General features: G+C 39.2%; 2 protein-coding genes across 8 annotated transcripts in view; both read right to left on the minus strand.

Moving 5' to 3' along the window:
* Positions 1–1,104: 1,104 nt before the first annotated feature.
* unc45b (unc-45 myosin chaperone B) lies at positions 1,105–11,326 on the minus strand. The gene is made up of 20 exons (XM_058388959.1): positions 11,206–11,326; positions 10,314–10,484; positions 10,193–10,229; positions 9,914–10,089; positions 9,126–9,215; positions 8,858–9,025; positions 8,480–8,645; positions 7,350–7,520; positions 7,088–7,259; positions 6,705–7,005; positions 5,998–6,092; positions 5,730–5,871; positions 5,222–5,362; positions 4,075–4,202; positions 3,904–3,970; positions 3,696–3,809; positions 3,453–3,568; positions 3,250–3,367; positions 2,982–3,137; positions 1,105–2,779 (listed from the first exon to the last, which is right to left on the minus strand). Exons 2-20 carry the CDS (start codon positions 10,482–10,484, stop codon positions 2,516–2,518), a joined length of 2,793 nt encoding a protein of 930 aa, XP_058244942.1. The 5' UTR covers positions 11,206–11,326; the 3' UTR covers positions 1,105–2,515.
* A 2,450-nt stretch (positions 11,327–13,776) lies between these two features.
* The window catches only part of pip5k1bb (phosphatidylinositol-4-phosphate 5-kinase, type I, beta b), a 54,731-nt gene continuing 52,699 nt past the window's right edge, over positions 13,777–15,808 (minus strand). For 4 of the 7 annotated variants that reach the window (XM_058389917.1, XM_058389921.1, XM_058389918.1 and 1 more), the window contains one exon: positions 14,785–15,808. This exon is cut by the window's right edge and continues 368 nt beyond it. Coding sequence is in view for 1 of the 7 variants with exons in the window: in XM_058389923.1 (XP_058245906.1) it covers positions 14,739–14,741 (3 nt within the window). In the remaining 6 variants the exon portion in view is untranslated. Of the gene's footprint in view, positions 14,742–14,784 lie in introns of those variants that run through there. The other 3 variants (XM_058389923.1, XM_058389922.1, XM_058389920.1) reach the window with 3 other exon arrangements.

Raw genomic sequence — 15,808 nt, forward strand, 5'->3', positions numbered from 1 at the left:
ACTGAACTGAACTGTACTGAACTGATCTGTATTGAACTGAACTGTACTGAACTGATCTGTACTGTACTGATCTGTATTGAACTGATCTGTACTGAACTGATCTGTACTGTACTGATCTATATTGAACTGAACTGTACTGATCTGTACTGAACTGATCTGTATTGAACTGATCTGTACTGTACTGATCTATATTGAACTGAACTGTACTGATCTGTACTGAACTGATCTGTACTGTACTGATCTATATTGAACTGAACTGTACTGATCTGTACTGTACTGATCTATATTGAACTGAACTGTACTGATCTGTACTGTACTGATCTATATTGAACTGAACTGTACTGATCTGTACTGTACTGATCTGTACTAAACTGATCCGTATTGAACTGAACTGTACTGATCTGTATTGAACTGATCTGTACTGAACGGATCTGTATTGAACTGAACTGTACTGAACTGATCTGTATTGAACTGAACTGTACTGATCTGTACTGAACTGATCTGTACTGAACTGATCTGTACTGAACTGATCTGTATTGAACTGATCTGTACTGAACTGATCTGTACTGAACTGAACTGTACTGATCTGTATTGAACTGATCTGTACTGTACTGATCTGTATTGAACTGAACTGTACTGATCTGTATTGAACTGATCTGTACTGTACTGATCTGTATTGAACTGAACTGTACTGATCTGTATTGAACTGATCTGTACTGTACTGATCTGTATTGAACTGATCTGTACTGTACTGATCTGTATTGAACTGAACTGTACTGATCTGTATTGAACTGATCTGTACTGTACTGATCTGTATTGAACTGAACTGTACTGATCTGTATTGAACTGATCTGTACTGTACTGATCTGTATTGAACTGAACTGTACTGATCTGTACTGAACTGTACTGTGTTCTACTGTACTGAACTGTACTGTGTTGTACTGTACTGATCTGTACTGATCTAAACTGTGTTGTACTGTACTGAACTGTACTGAACTGGTGCTGTACTGTACTGAACTGCTGCAGTGAAAAAAGGTGCACGAATCACACTTGTTGTTTTTAGTCAAAAAATCTATATATTTTTTTAAATAAACATGTCAAATGCATAAAACTTAGTGACGTAAAATAAAAAAAAAAATCAAATCAAAGTTAAAACAGTGAACACAAACAAACCTAAAAATTCATGCATTGTTGACAATATATCCTGTCAGAGGCTTCCTAATACTTCCACTTTCCCAGAAAGCAGAGCTGTCACAGAGGCAGGGGCGTGGCCTTGTGGGTGCCACAGGGTGGCAGCTGCTACCCTAGAATTAGGTCTAATTCCAAACTGAAAGGTCTATTACTCAATTACTGCAGATTTATACTGTATCTACAATAATATCTTTGGCCACATTGAAAGCCAAATCCCTTATGGACAACATACACTGGTCAGTCATAACATTATGAGCACTGACAGGTGAAGTGAATAACACTGATGATCTCCTCATCATGGCACCTGTTAGTGGGTGGGATATATTAGGCAGCAAGTGTGTCCTCAAAGTGTGTTTTGAAGCAGTGTGTTAGAAGCAGGAAAAATGGGCAAGTGTAAGGATTTGAGCGAGTTTGACAAGGGCCAAATTGTGATGGCTAGACGACTGGATCAGAGCGTCTCCAAAACTGCAGCTCTTGTGGGGTGTTCCTGGTCTGCAGTGGTCAGTATCTATTAAAAATGTCAGTCAGTCGTTTAAGTCCTGTAAGTATTGCAACTTACAAGACTTAAAGGATCTGCTGCTAACATCTTGGTGCCAGATGCCACAGCACACCTGCAGAGATCTAGTGGAGTCCATGCCTCGATGGTTCAGGACTGTTTTGGCACTAAAAGGGGGACCAACATAATATTAGGCAAGTGGTCATAATGTTATGCCTGGTCGGTGTAAATCTCACATCGCAAAAGAATTCTTTGGTCTTGCGTGCCTTGTGTGGGTCTTAAAACCCATAATGAGACATTCAACATCGGCAGATTTAGTGAACAAAGATAGCTAAACCAAATACAGAGTTTCTACAGCTGTTTGCAGTATGGGGACAGCCTAGGATGATTCAAAACTCATAAGACATTATAGGACACTAGCGGAAAAATCTAAATGTAAACACATCATGCTAACGGACAGAAAATAATTTTCTTTTTTCCCTCAAGCTTACTTTAATAAAGAATGTTTATGCAGCATTTTTTTAAAGGATCAAGATCATACTAAGGGGTATTATAAGTAGAACCTATTCAATTTCTATCATATAATCTGTCGTGGAGAACATATTATCAAATAGTCTGCTATAAAACTGATCCAAGATTTATTGGGATCGTCTTCTGCATTGTAACAAATGATACTCTGTGATAATCACACAGTCTAAAACCGGCTTTAGTGCACTTGTGCCCCCGCCTTCCTCTTTGCCACCCCATGTTTTCAAACCTATACACATCACTGCACCAATGCTCACTTTCTGCCACTATTAATAATTACAAATCAGTTTTCTTTCTGCCTTATTGTTTGAAAGGCTTGATAAGTCCAAGATCCATGGCTTTGGACAGGCATGCACGTGCTGCGTCTATTCCCTCCTGTTTCTTGGGATTGTCCTCCATCTTGGCGAAATAGGTAAGGATCTCCAGAACCTCAGACTCCATAAGCTTCTTAGCCAACTCTGCATCAGCCTCCATCATGTTGTAGATGATCACTATACCTCGGTGCTGGATTTGAGGATTGTCATGGATGCACAGCCTCTGAAGGATCTCAAGCCACTGTTCAGTCTGCCATTTAAAGAGGTTAACAAAGATGAAACAGAGCAGTGAATCATCACAACATTCATCACTGATGCATTCATGGCTTCCACAATTTAGACAATGGATAAAATTCCTATTTGTGTGTTATTTTTGGTATGTTCTTTGCTCAAAACCCAGTAAATAATAAAACTTTTGTCATTTCCTGCACAGTAGCAGTCGCAGTACATACCACTTTGGTCATCTTGACACACAGCTTTTTCTCAGCTGCCGTGATCATGGCCAATCCACCAGCTGCTGCTATCTGTAGCTTTTCATCGTCCTCACCACAAAGCAGTATGAGGAGCTTCAGCTTGTCATTACCATCCTCAAGATACCTCTGCTGGACCTGTCCAGACAAGATCAAGCACTTTTCACTATTTTCCCAAGTGCCAGCACTTTAGAAAGCAGTTTAGATAAGGGATTGATTCCTGTCTCTGCTACCAAATGTTCGTCCTCACCTCTTTACAGTTCACAAGGTTGCACATGCACTCTGTAGCAGCTTGTCTGATTTGTTCATGTTCCTCAAACATGTAGTTCTCAATCTCTGGAAGGGCTTTCTCTTTCAGGATTTTCACTCTGAGGCAAGAAGAAAAGGGGAACTGGTTACTGCAAAGAAAGGTCAGGACCTGATTTGTTAGAATTTGTGATGTATAGTACTCACCGAAGCTTGTCGTTTAGTGCAGCCAAATTAGTGAGACTCACTAAGGCCTCAAAGTTCTGAATGCCGTCTCTTTCTGTGTTCAGCAGGGACACCAGTGGTCGCACAACTTCATATATCTGAGAGAAAGCAAGAGAAACATAGTGATGAGAAACACCTTATAACCCTGGCACCTGGTCTGATTTACTATCAAGACCTTCTATGTTGTTATTGCAATAAAAACTGTAAAGTCTAAAATGTTCTTACCCTCTCACCAGGGAAGGCAATCTCAGGGTTGGAGATGGCTGCAATCTTAGCCAGTGCATGACAGGCCTTTATTTTCCCAGTGTCTGTTCCCTCAAGGGCCAAAGGAATCAGAGCCTGTGCCAAGGAAACCCAAAAGTCAAGAAGGTTGTTTAAACACAATGTTTACTAATGCAGCATTAGACCCAAAGTTTAATCGTTCTCCTTTTACCTTTCCGCCGCCTTGGGCGACAATCAATCCACGATCTTTTGGATCATCAGCCAAAGCAAGGAATACCCTAAAAATGAAAACAAAGTGAAATAAATTGACTTAAGAAAGGTGTGCTCTCATAGAGTATGTCAGATCATTTTGAACCACATGGGCAAAGCACAGAATCATTACCTTGCAAGCATTTCCTTGGTTTGGTCAGTCAGAATGGAACTGTCCGCTCTGACCATGACTGCAAGTGCCGATATCACCCCAGCTTTCAAGAGCTTTTTCACTCTACTGTCAATAAAATCCTTCTTGTCCTGAAATAAAATAAAGTAGCATGATTCAGTGTGCTGTTGCTCGAACAGCTAAAGCTGCTTAAAGCTACAGTACATTATGTCAGTGACATAATAGGACATCTGCATGGTGAGAAGGGAAAACCAGTTGGATATCGCTGTCTGTGAATGGATGAAAAATTGGGGAAAATCATCTTGTAAAAGAAGCCAGTTTAATAAATTGGTGATAAAACATTTTTTTTCTAAAGTCACCAAAATTTTGCTAGCTTTGGTCATAATTCATAATTCACAATTATAATTCAATTTATTTGTATAACGCTTTTAACAATGGACATTGTCTCAAAGCAGCTTTACAGAAGTATAGGAAAAATTATAAAGCTTAAAGCTAAGTCAAACTATTTATCCCTAACGTTTATCTCTAATGAGCAAGCCTGAGGCGATGGTGCCAAGCAAAATCTTCCTGAGATGATATGAGGAAGAAACCTTGAGAGGAACCAGGCCCAGTAGGGAACGCATCCACATTTGGGTGACACTGGACAATAAATAATGGAAAAGTTAATAATGTCCTTTCTACAACAGCAACCAAGAGCTCGTAAGGAACTAATTGGTCAGTGAAGTTTCTGAGTTCATTATTGATTTAGCACTAATTCCTTCCTGCCGAAAGCTGACCGATGCAAAGACAGTTCAGAGACGGCTTGATAGTCTCTAAGTGGTATGATTTCTTCACTTGGTGAATATCATACTTTGATCAAGTTGAAACATAGTGAAACAATAATAAATCTAATCAATTCCAATTGTAATCAGTTACCGGGTGTTAGCCTGCTGTACTTTTGGGCATGTGTGACTTTAAAATGCTAACACTTTATTTGTGGTTGAGACGAATACACAAGACACACATCTCAGTTCAATTAAGTCTATAGTTTTCATTTCACCAGGTGAGAGGTTTTCCCAGGCCGCCATGCAAATACACAACATTATCAGATTTATTTACATAACTATCACAGCTACTTGGACGTTTTAAACCAACATTGTATATTCATTACCTTTGGGTGCTGCTCAGGGACATGCTGCTTGGAGAATTGGGCCAATTGCACCAACTCAGGGATGATCTCTTTCTTGTCATAGCTGTTGGTGCAGTTCACCAGTGTACAGGCGACGGCATACAGGATGGTTTTATCTTTGGACTATAGAAAGAAATGAGTACATTATATTTTTTAGAATTTTTAGATAATAACAGTGGACAGTGCTGCTCTACCCTCCTACAACCTATACGTGGACATCACATTTTTGGTTGTGTGCACCATAATACTTAATTCTTTGTCACTAGAACCTGTTGTACACAAAAGAAGTGGCTTCATGTTTGAAGATAATATCTGATTATTATATTTATTGGTTCCTCCTAACCCCAAATAGCTAGAAGAAATCTAAAATGCAAGCCAAACCAAAGCTCGGGTCTTAGGAGGCTAAGGTATAACCGCTGTTGCAGATTTATCGGGCATCTCACCACTACTAATTGAAATGAATACATTATTGTTTTTAGTCTTCTTCTACCTTGGCAAGCTCAAACATGGCTCTCATGGCTGGTTCATCCTCAACAAAGTCATCTTTAACATCAGCATCATTGGTCAGGTACGCTAAACCCTCGATTGCCCATTTTCGTGTCCGAACGTCAAGAGTGGGGTTGCACAGCCATCTGAAATCAAACAATTTGATCACGTAGATTCATTCGTAAGCTTCGGAACTTGCTTCATAAGATTTCTATTTGCAACAAACATTTAAAAAATGATATCCTGACATTTCCTGAAAATGACTAGCTTACTTTCTGCACTGCTTGGCCAGTTTTTCAGTGGAGCCCTCAGCGAACTGTCTCATGCTATAATCATCACCTCCGGCTGAGCCCAGTTTACACAACCCCTGCAGAGAAAGAATACACAAATATATTTAGGATCCCAGTGAAAGATATCTTACCATTTAACACACTGGCAGTACGTTTATGCAGCATTTTAGGTCTAATGGATTGTATTGTTTGATTACCTAAGCTATCATTTGTGAAAAATGTGTTAGTATAGAAACAGAAATGGTATCAAGATAATCTACAACTGGACATGAAGATCTGTTGTATAATTACCAAGGAATAGATCATTAAAATCAACAACAGCATGGCGTGACATGAAGCGAATTTTTTATTGTTACTGTCCCAAAGTTTTCCAGTGACAGCATGTCCTGAAATGCTTTATTCCTTGCATACCCCTGGTGTACCAGCTGCTACAAGTGCTGCCATTGGAGACTCCTTCCAAAGTCTCCTTAAAGAAAACTTCAGTATATCACCCACCCTATTATGTGCAGTATTATCCATAGAAGACCCTGCGTAAGTCATTTCTGTGTAAATAATCACGTATTAGAACGAGTGCATTAGTGTAAATCTCACAGCTGAACTTTTGCAAACCAATCCAAATCGAGCTTTTGGTACAAAGCTCATATTTGACCAAATATCCTTCAAAACACCAGTTCAGAAAGCAGCCTCACCACAAGCGCTCTAATCTTGATCCTCTCATTTTTGGTCTTTTTGTAGATGTCCTTAAGCAAAGACACCCCATTAGTGATGATGAAAGAAGCTCTGCTCATTTTGGTGGAGGCGTGAATGAGAGCTTCAATAGCCACAAGCTGATCCACTTCTCTCTCGGAACCACACAGAGCGACCATCATCTCCATTACTCCTTGACGACCCACGAGCATATTTCCCACTTCAAAGGGCCCCTGCAACAAGCCTGATAAAGCATTCATGGCGTGGATGTTTTTGTCCATGTCGTTGGGATCAAATTTGCTCCTGCGGACAAGAGACAGGTTTATTTGGATAGGTAACATGAATAAAAGCTCATATCTATAATGATGCACTAGATTCAACTCACTTGATGTAGTCATCACAGATGTCTTTGAAGTTGTCCCTCTCAGGATCGCATCGCAGGTCATCATAGAGCTTGTTAAGAAGCACGCTGGCAATAAGCTGCGTATTCTCTGTCATGGGCAATTGATCGGGCAGCTCGGGTACCTGACCACACACCTTCAGAATCTTCCTCAGGCCTGGGTTGGAGAATTTACATAGCCGTATTAAGAACAAGATATCAGCTTTGTATTCATGATATCCAGATTACTCTATGATTCAGTACTAACCATGATCAATCGTAAAGAGGCTCCTGGAGTGATCCTGCTCTTTCTTGTCCTTTCTGGGCACGTTTTTACTAAGCAGGTTAAGAGCCTGGTCTCGTCCATGTCCTGACACCTTCTTATTGACAATCATGTCCAGCAGTTTGAGCAGAATAGTCTTCAAGTCCTTGCTTGAGTCTTTTGGGGGGAAAAAGTGAAATTGCTAAGTTGGTTATTCCTATTTTGCTGTATATTCAGTACCCAGTAAAAGCTTTGAGTATCAGGAAAACCATACACATGACTTCTCAGGGTTAGACGTTAGAAAATAAAGCTCAAAATGGCTTTTCAAGAAACAATTGAAGGATCAGGATTCAAATGTTATCACCGATCAGGGGGGAAAAAAATAAATACTAGTTATTATGAAATGAAGAAATTCTTTTTGAGTTAAAAATATATGAAGTCATCCAACACTTAAATGATATGAAAAGGTATGATTGTTAAAAATATAGCTACAAGGGGAGAAACCGATTGTGGCTTTTCTTATAGAAACTCAATCAAAATCCAACCCATGAACCTTGTGTGTTCGGATTTTTGTCTGCATTTTCCAAGCAATTTGATTTTAGACTAATAGCCAATTTATGGCACAGATGATTGGTTGTGTAATCCTTATAAATGCCTCAGATGTGGATTTGATTTGATGTTTCAAATATGGCTAATAAATATATTGAATTAGATCTTACATATATTAAGAAAAATACATTTCAGGTCTTTTCTTTTTTGTCTAAAGGACTAAATGAAATATATGCCATTTCTCATGTAACTGTAACTGAGTAAATCCCTGATAGATTGGGTTAATTTTACATGTAGATGTGGGCTAATATAATTTTTTATGGCAGTATCTTCTCCTGTCCAAATCCGTGATATCAGACTCTTTTAATGACAACATTTGAATGGACTTGACACTCCCTTATTAATTGCTTCTCCTGTGTGTATCTCATCCATATTAATGCTACAGCTATTAATTTTCCATTATGTTCAGGCAAAGTATACATTAATATGAGGCTAATATAAAGTATAGTAATAAAATATATTTACTTAATAATTTTATAGGGTCACAACATATATAACCGATAGTTAGAAACAAATATGACTCTTACCAAGCACAAGGGCCTCCTCTTTGCCATAAACCCTGTTGTCCCCCCCGGATAGGGAGTCATAGACGGCCTGGAATAAGTTGCAGGTTGCCAGGGCGATCTCCTCATGGTCCATGGCCATAATGCTACACAGCCTGTCAATTCCTATTGTGTGGATGATGGCTGTGGCCTGTATGTACAAAACACAACATGATAAACCCAATTTATTATTCAGTTATTGTTAAAGTATATCATTTAGTAGTATTGTACATTATTATGTATCTAGAGTGAAACTATTGAGATGTGACAATTAAGATTCTTCTTATAAAGTTTATATTGATATTAAATATTAGGTGCATATTCTACTTCTTCACCCTGTCCATGCACCCTACTGACGCTTACCCTCGCTCGGTGACCTGTACACATTCCAGAAAAGGTCCGTATGGCAGCCAGGATCATCTCAACATTCCCAGACTCAATGAGCTGCATGAGCAGAGCCACGCCATTGTTCTGGAAGATTCTCTCCGAGCCTGCATCTTCTCGAGCCAGGACAATCAGGTTGTTCGCTGCCTAAAGTAGACCAGTCACAATTAGAAAAACCATAAGGAACAATTTTATATTGATATTAACTGATTAGGGGCATGAAGGTCCAAGAACAATGTTGTCCCACCTTTTCTTTCTTATCTTTATCTGCTTCGTCACTCAGCAAGATGTCAAACATGTTCTGCACTCTGGAGTCTGTAGAGAAGGTGGTCTTCAGCTGTGGAAGAAATTATTAAAAAACTAAAAATCAAAATTCATTCAATACAAAAAAAATAATGCTGACGCCCTCAAGAAACCTTAGCCACCTCATAAGAAGTCTTCTATGCTGACTGCATGATTTATTATTAACCTTTTATCCATAAGCCAAAAAATGGAATTTCCGGATTCCTGTGTTCAGCATTGGATGTCTTTGTCATGTCACACAGTGTCCACAGTGGTGCTTAATGGCTTATACGAAAGGAGACATTCAAAGCTTTAAGAATCAGTAGTTTTCATATGTTTTTCTCTTTGTATGGACCTACTAGGGGCAAAACGTTCATAGAAATGTTCCAGAAAAAATCAGAAACACACCCAAATGTTTCTATCTTCAAAATATATACTGATATCAAACCCATGCTGCTCTAAAATTTAAAGGTGTTACGATCAACCACTAACATTCTGTGTAAGGTTATCCAACAGTGGGAAAAACACACGTCTCGCACAGAAAGCCAACAGTGTCCTGATTAATTTCATATCAAACTGAAAATAATTTATTTGTTTATACCGAAAATGCCAGATAAGTCCATTTCCATTCTGCTGGGGAAATGGAACACCAGTGTACTGGTAAAATGGGTTAAATGCATACAGGACAATATTATTATGTTGTAAAATGCACATATGCTAAAAATGACTAGTCTAGCAAAAAGCGAGTCTAACCTTTTGTTGGATCTGAGCTCCAAGTCTCCTGAGAGTCTCCAGAAAAGTCTTGTTTTTAGGTTCCAGTGTTGCACATCTCTGGACATCCTTAAAGGCCATGTCTAGTTTCCCCAGCTTCTCTAATGCTTGACATCTTCTGAAAAGGGCTTTGATGTCAGAAGCATCCACGTCTATGGCTGTAGCAACAAAACAAAATATAATGAAGTCAAACAAGGTAAGGATCTTAACAACATTAACACAATGAGCTTAATTTAGCTTAATTTAGGACTAGACTAGTACCTTTGGAGGCATCTGAAGCAGCGTTGGTATAATTTTCCTAAGACACAAAGCACAGGTTTAGATATGAAAAACATGTCAAATATTTATTGTATGAGAATGATGATAAGAATTAGTGAAATACCTTCTTCAGGAAACAGGCAGCTCGGTTTCTGTAGATGACGGCCTGTGCATTTTTGTCCTTGCAGACCTTGATGGCTTTTGTGTAGCACTCAATTGCTTTATCAATCTCTCCTGCCTGGAAGTGCTTGTTACCTTCTTCTTTCAGCTGGACTGGATCTCCCATTTCTCCCATCTGAATGCATTAAGACAGATTTATATTATAAACAAGCCATAAAAGTTGCTGTGGTACTAAATGCATCCCATAAAACAAGAGAAAGAGTCGGTGTGAATAAAAAGTAAATTCAGCCTTGTTGGTGTGTGAAATGATTGCGTAAATCCAGGAACGTTCCAGTAAGAAAAACACATTTAGCTTGATCTATCTGGCTAATTTAAAGACACTGGTTTTCCCTTTAAAATACAAAAAATAAAAAAACGTGGAGACTTTTCATTCTTTTAAGGATATAATATAGCACTAGACACATCTACTACATAAATTATGTAGATGTCTTTAAAAATTGTATAACCGTGTAATAAAAACATTGTTTCATTCAATACAGTTAAAAAAAATGTACTAAATTTGATCATATTTTAAATCACGGAAAACAAATAAAATCATGCAAAATATCCCATGCTCCAGTTACACTACTTACCCTTTGCTTCTGTTTGTCAAATCTTTTTTAGCAAATGGCCAGACATGCTGTTATCTCAAACTTTAAATGCCCTACCCTCACACCATATTTGGGCAAAACTTTGGCCTCCTGCGAGGCTTTACCATCACACAAGCCTTCAGCACAGACAGCAGCGTCTATTATACTAAAGATAAGCTATCACTCTATTCCCTATCTATTCCAGCTCTACGGATAGAACAAATAAAACCAAACCAATCTGCAAAAAACATCAGTTTAGTCACATACCTTTATATCTTTGGTGTCTGTAGTTGCCTGTAGTCAAAGTCAACTCAGCAGTGGCTGACCATGTGCTTGCTTACTTGCACTCTTTAGTCGTTTTTTACTCTTAGAGCAACAGACCTCCAAGTGGCATTTATATTTATCTCTATCTGACATGATACACAAATGGGTTGAAGGCCTAAACCACCTCCTCAACAGGGGAGACCTCCACAATCGCCATGAAACCAACTTGAGGAGAAACATCAGCTTTGAATGTAGAGCACTGCTTGTATTTCTCCTTAAATATGTTTCGAATTAGAGCACAAGATCATCATGCTATTGTCATAATGGGTATTTGGAAGGGGAAACATGGTACCAGTCCACCCCTGTTGAGTAAGTAATGGAGCGTCCCAGATATAGTCTATTTAGGGTGTAGGTGTGACAGCTGAGCACTTGGGAGCACATGTTACTACCCCTTGGCTGGCAGGGGTGGGAAGGGTGCGGGGCGGCTCCGACAGCTGGGACACTCTCGTAGTTTCTACAACCTGTGAGATCTAACAGGAAGGAAGGCGTCCAAATGGGGGGAAGGTCCTGCAACATACCTACACCAGGGCAGTCCACAACCTTCTGGAACAATCCAAATGAACATGTCAATTGCATCAGATATGTTTACACATCAGGTGTGTCACTGGGATCTCCAAATTGATGGACATCGATGTATTTCTCAGCAACAGTGGATCTCTTTAGGTGATGAAGACAAGCAACACTGCAAAATACTGAAGCTTTCTCCTTTCCCATCATCCCCCCAGTTTTTTTTTTTTTGTGGACTGCCACTGAAACAATACATCACCCTGTTGCCCCTGTGTTGCGTAAGATTTGCAGCTCTGTCATGATACAATACTTTTCTTTTCCTGGAATTTTGTCCCCTCTCAAACCACAACATACATCCTACGCTAGCAGCGTTTTCAACGTGGCATCGCTTCAAGGAGGTTTAATTAAATAAAATATAAATCACATAAATCAAAATATAGATTAGAAAGTATTTTCAAATCAGAGTCAGATGCGTCTTTCCATTTTCTAGTCATTGTGGTTTAGTTTATAGCTAAACTTATCTAAATAATTTAAGAGAAAACATCCTCTACAGTGTTTGGAATTGAGCTCGAATTACAAAATGTGAAAAATTTCAACAAAGGCTACTATAGATTCAGTAAAAAAACAGAAGAGACATTGCATTATATCAACAAAGCAGCAATGGTTATTTTTATTTGTTATTTTCACCCTGAAAAAGTTCCCCAATAAACCACATTTTTGTCAAGCAGATGTTGGTAAAGAGCTCAGCTATTTCACTGGTCAGTTTAAATGAAATTGACACTAGGTTTAATTCTTAGTATTAACTTTCAGTCTTCTCCTTTTGGAGAGTTTCATGCTGACACTCAGCTGTCTACTGCATTCTTACCTCTCAGCACATAGTAGGGAAAATGTTAAATTGCTTTTTTTTTGCCATTTGAAACAATGCTGTATTAATACTTAAAAAGAAATCCTTGAAAAGAAAATGCTCCAAAACTTAATCCCCTCCCTCTCCCCAAAACACTACTTAGTAAAATAAGAAAGAATTATATTGGGTATAAAAAAGCAGATATTGCTCTCTGAATAAGTCAAGTTAAAAATGTACCGAACCAAACCAGTACAATATACAGTCTTTATTGAAAGTAGTTTCATAAATTATAATCTCTTATATAGTGTCCCACTAGTCGGAGTGTCCCAGGGTGTCCCAGGTTCCCCCATAGTGTACCAGTGGACGGAGTGTCCCAGGATGTCCCAGGTTCTCCCATAGTGTCCCAGTGGACGGAGTGTCCCAGGGTGTCCCAGGTTCTCCCATAGTGTTCCAGGTTCTCCCATAGTGTCCCATTGGATGGAGTGTCCCAGGTTCTCCCATAGTGTTCCATTGGATGGAGTGTCCCAAGTTCTCCCATAGTATCCCAGTGGACAGAGTGTCCCAGGTTCTCCCATAGTGTCCCAGTGGATGGAGTGTCCCAGGTTCTCCCATAGTGTCCCAGGTTCTCCCATAGTATCCCAGTGGACAGAGTGTCCCAGGTTCTCCCATAGTGTCCCAGTGGATGGAGTGTCCCAGGTTCTCCCATAGTGTCCCATTGGACAGAGTGTCCCAGGTTCTCCCATAGTATCCCATTGGACAGAGTGTCCCAGGTTCTCCCATAGTGTCCCAATAGATGGAATGGGTGCCCCAGTTTCCCCCATATTGTCCCAATGGAAAAAGTGTCCCAGGACATCCCAGGGTCTCCCAATGTGCCCCACTGAACAAAGTGTCCTAGGGTGCATATTTATTGCTTTATACTGTTTTATGCACCTGGGTATTTTTTATGTCCTGCACTACTATTATTTTGGGTTTTTTTTCTATCCTAACTATTTTGCTATGAAGGACAGTGTTAAGACTTGTTTTTTATTGTTGTTTTGTTTTTGTTATATAATCAAAATAAAAAAAAAAGGCAAATTTACGCCAGAAAATCACAACCAAACCAGTACAATATACAGTCTTTATTGAAAGTAGGTTCATAAATTATAATCTACAAAGGTGCAATAATGATATTCAAAAGACTAATTTTTTATATGGATCACTCGTTAAACATTTGTCTGTGTAAAACAGAAGCACACTGTTAAATAATATAAAGCACATAACAGGATGCTTCAATATGAAATATATTTATATATCTCCTAATGGAACAGATTCACAGATATGAAACACTCCCCACCCTTCACAAAATATTCTCTGTGGATCTACAACGTATCTATCAAAAGTCCTTCATTTCTGAACATCTACTGCACACAAACTCACACGTTTACATGTTTAAACTGAAATATGCCCGACTTCGCGTATAATCCAGGACCGGTAATAAACTTAGACTTATCCTTGAACCTCCCATGGCAAGAAGTCATTTTTTTTGGTGTTATAATTTAAAAAGGACAAATGATGATGTCTTTCAAATTCAGCTGGGAATATCATTCGTTCGGAATTGAACTACGTCTTTAATCTAGTCCACTAGATATCACAGCGATATAAACAAAGGCAACATCATCTCTGTATGACACTTTTGCATTTCAGAACCTGACGATGAGTTTGCAGAAATCAAGTCGTGAATGATCTGCTGTTTGTGTGTTGCTTGGGTGCAAAAGCTACAAAGCTGCAAACACACAAGAACTGATCTAAACAAAGCAGTCTTTGACCTGTGAGAAGCGTTGTTTATTTTTTCCACAATAAGTTTCTCACACACACACACACACGCTACTTGATGATTGTGGATACTTTGGCCCCAGGCTGCAGACTCAGGCTTACCCGCCTCTTCGCAGCCATAAAACACCACCTCTCTCCTGCTGGAACGTCATGACACATAAAAACATCTCATATCCTTTCCTATCATCCTCATGATAATGGCAGATGTCCAGTCTTTCGTCAGAAAATCCTGGTTTGCATCTTGGACGAGAAAGTGTCCAGAGTGTGTGATGAACGGTGATGAGGAAGACGATAACGATCATCACATGGCTCCTTACTGCAATAAAAGCAAACAGTTTAGGAATTAGTGTACAGTATTGTCCATGTTTAGTTTATATTTAAAGAAAGTTTTTCTTAGCTTTATGTGCGACTGTTAAAGGAAGACATCTTTTGCATTCCAGCACTTTTTTGCTTTGTACTAAAGCTATAAAGATAATATACACGGTTGATTCAATGACTGGAATAAATAAATAATTAAAAATATTATTAATAATTTAAAACTCTACACCATCAACAGCATGTTTGTCTGTCCACATTCTACCACATAACCACATTTTACGCTGAAATATTATCATTAAAATGCTTTAATTATACAGAGTGTTCCAAATGTCTAAAGAATTTTTAACTTTGCTTATATATAGTATTTTATTTCAGATAGCTTTTAAGAATTTTTCTTCACAAAAGAAGAATGTATCTGTATATAAAACTCCTTCTCATGGTTCTATGAGGAAGCTATCACAAGATTGTGATGGACTTCATATACAAGAAGTCAGAGGAAGCCTTTATTATCGCCACACATACATTACAGGACGGTGGAATTCTTTTCTTCGCATATCTAAGGAAGCTAAGCTAAGGAAGTTGGGGTCAGAGTGCTGCGGCAGTGCCCTGTGGAGCAGACAGGGTCAAGGGCCTTGCTCAATTGCCCAGCAGTGGCAGCTTGGTGGAACTGGGGCTTGAACCCCGTCTTCTGATCAACAACCCCGAGCCTTAACCTCCTGAGCTACCACCTGAGCTAAGACGATTCCGTGTGAATTTACAAAGAAATGTCAATCATGGGATTTGAGGATTTGAGCGAGTTTCACAAGGGCCAAATTGTGATGGCTAGACGACTGGATCATCTCCAAAACTGCAGCTCTTGTGGGGTGTTCCTGGTCTGCAGTGGTCAATATCTATCAAAAGAATCCTTTAAGTCCTATAAGTATCCAGGGACCCCACCTCGCAAACTTACAGGACTTAAAGGATCCGCTGCTAACATCTTGGTGCCAGATACCACAGCACACCTTCAGGGATCTAGTGGAGTCCATGCCTCGACGGGTCAGGGCTGTTTTGGCTGCAAAAGGGGGA

The sequence above is a fragment of the Hemibagrus wyckioides genome, linkage group LG05 (assembly GCF_019097595.1).
Source record: "Hemibagrus wyckioides isolate EC202008001 linkage group LG05, SWU_Hwy_1.0, whole genome shotgun sequence".
Taxonomy (NCBI): domain Eukaryota; kingdom Metazoa; phylum Chordata; class Actinopteri; order Siluriformes; family Bagridae; genus Hemibagrus; species Hemibagrus wyckioides.

What these genes read in the sequence shown, in the direction of transcription:
- unc45b (XM_058388959.1), bottom strand. Translation starts at nt 10,484, where the DNA reads ATGGGAGAAATGGGAGATCCAGTCCAGCTGAAAGAAGAAGGTAACAAG. An exon ending in GAGCTCAGATCCAACAAAAG is followed by an intron (nt 9,216 to 9,913) that starts GTTAGACTCGCT and finishes TTTCTTCCACAG; the next exon opens with CTGAAGACCACCTTCTCTAC. An exon ending in ACCTTGTGAACTGTAAAGAG is followed by an intron (nt 3,138 to 3,249) that starts GTGAGGACGAAC and finishes TTGTCTGGACAG; the next exon opens with GTCCAGCAGAGGTATCTTGA.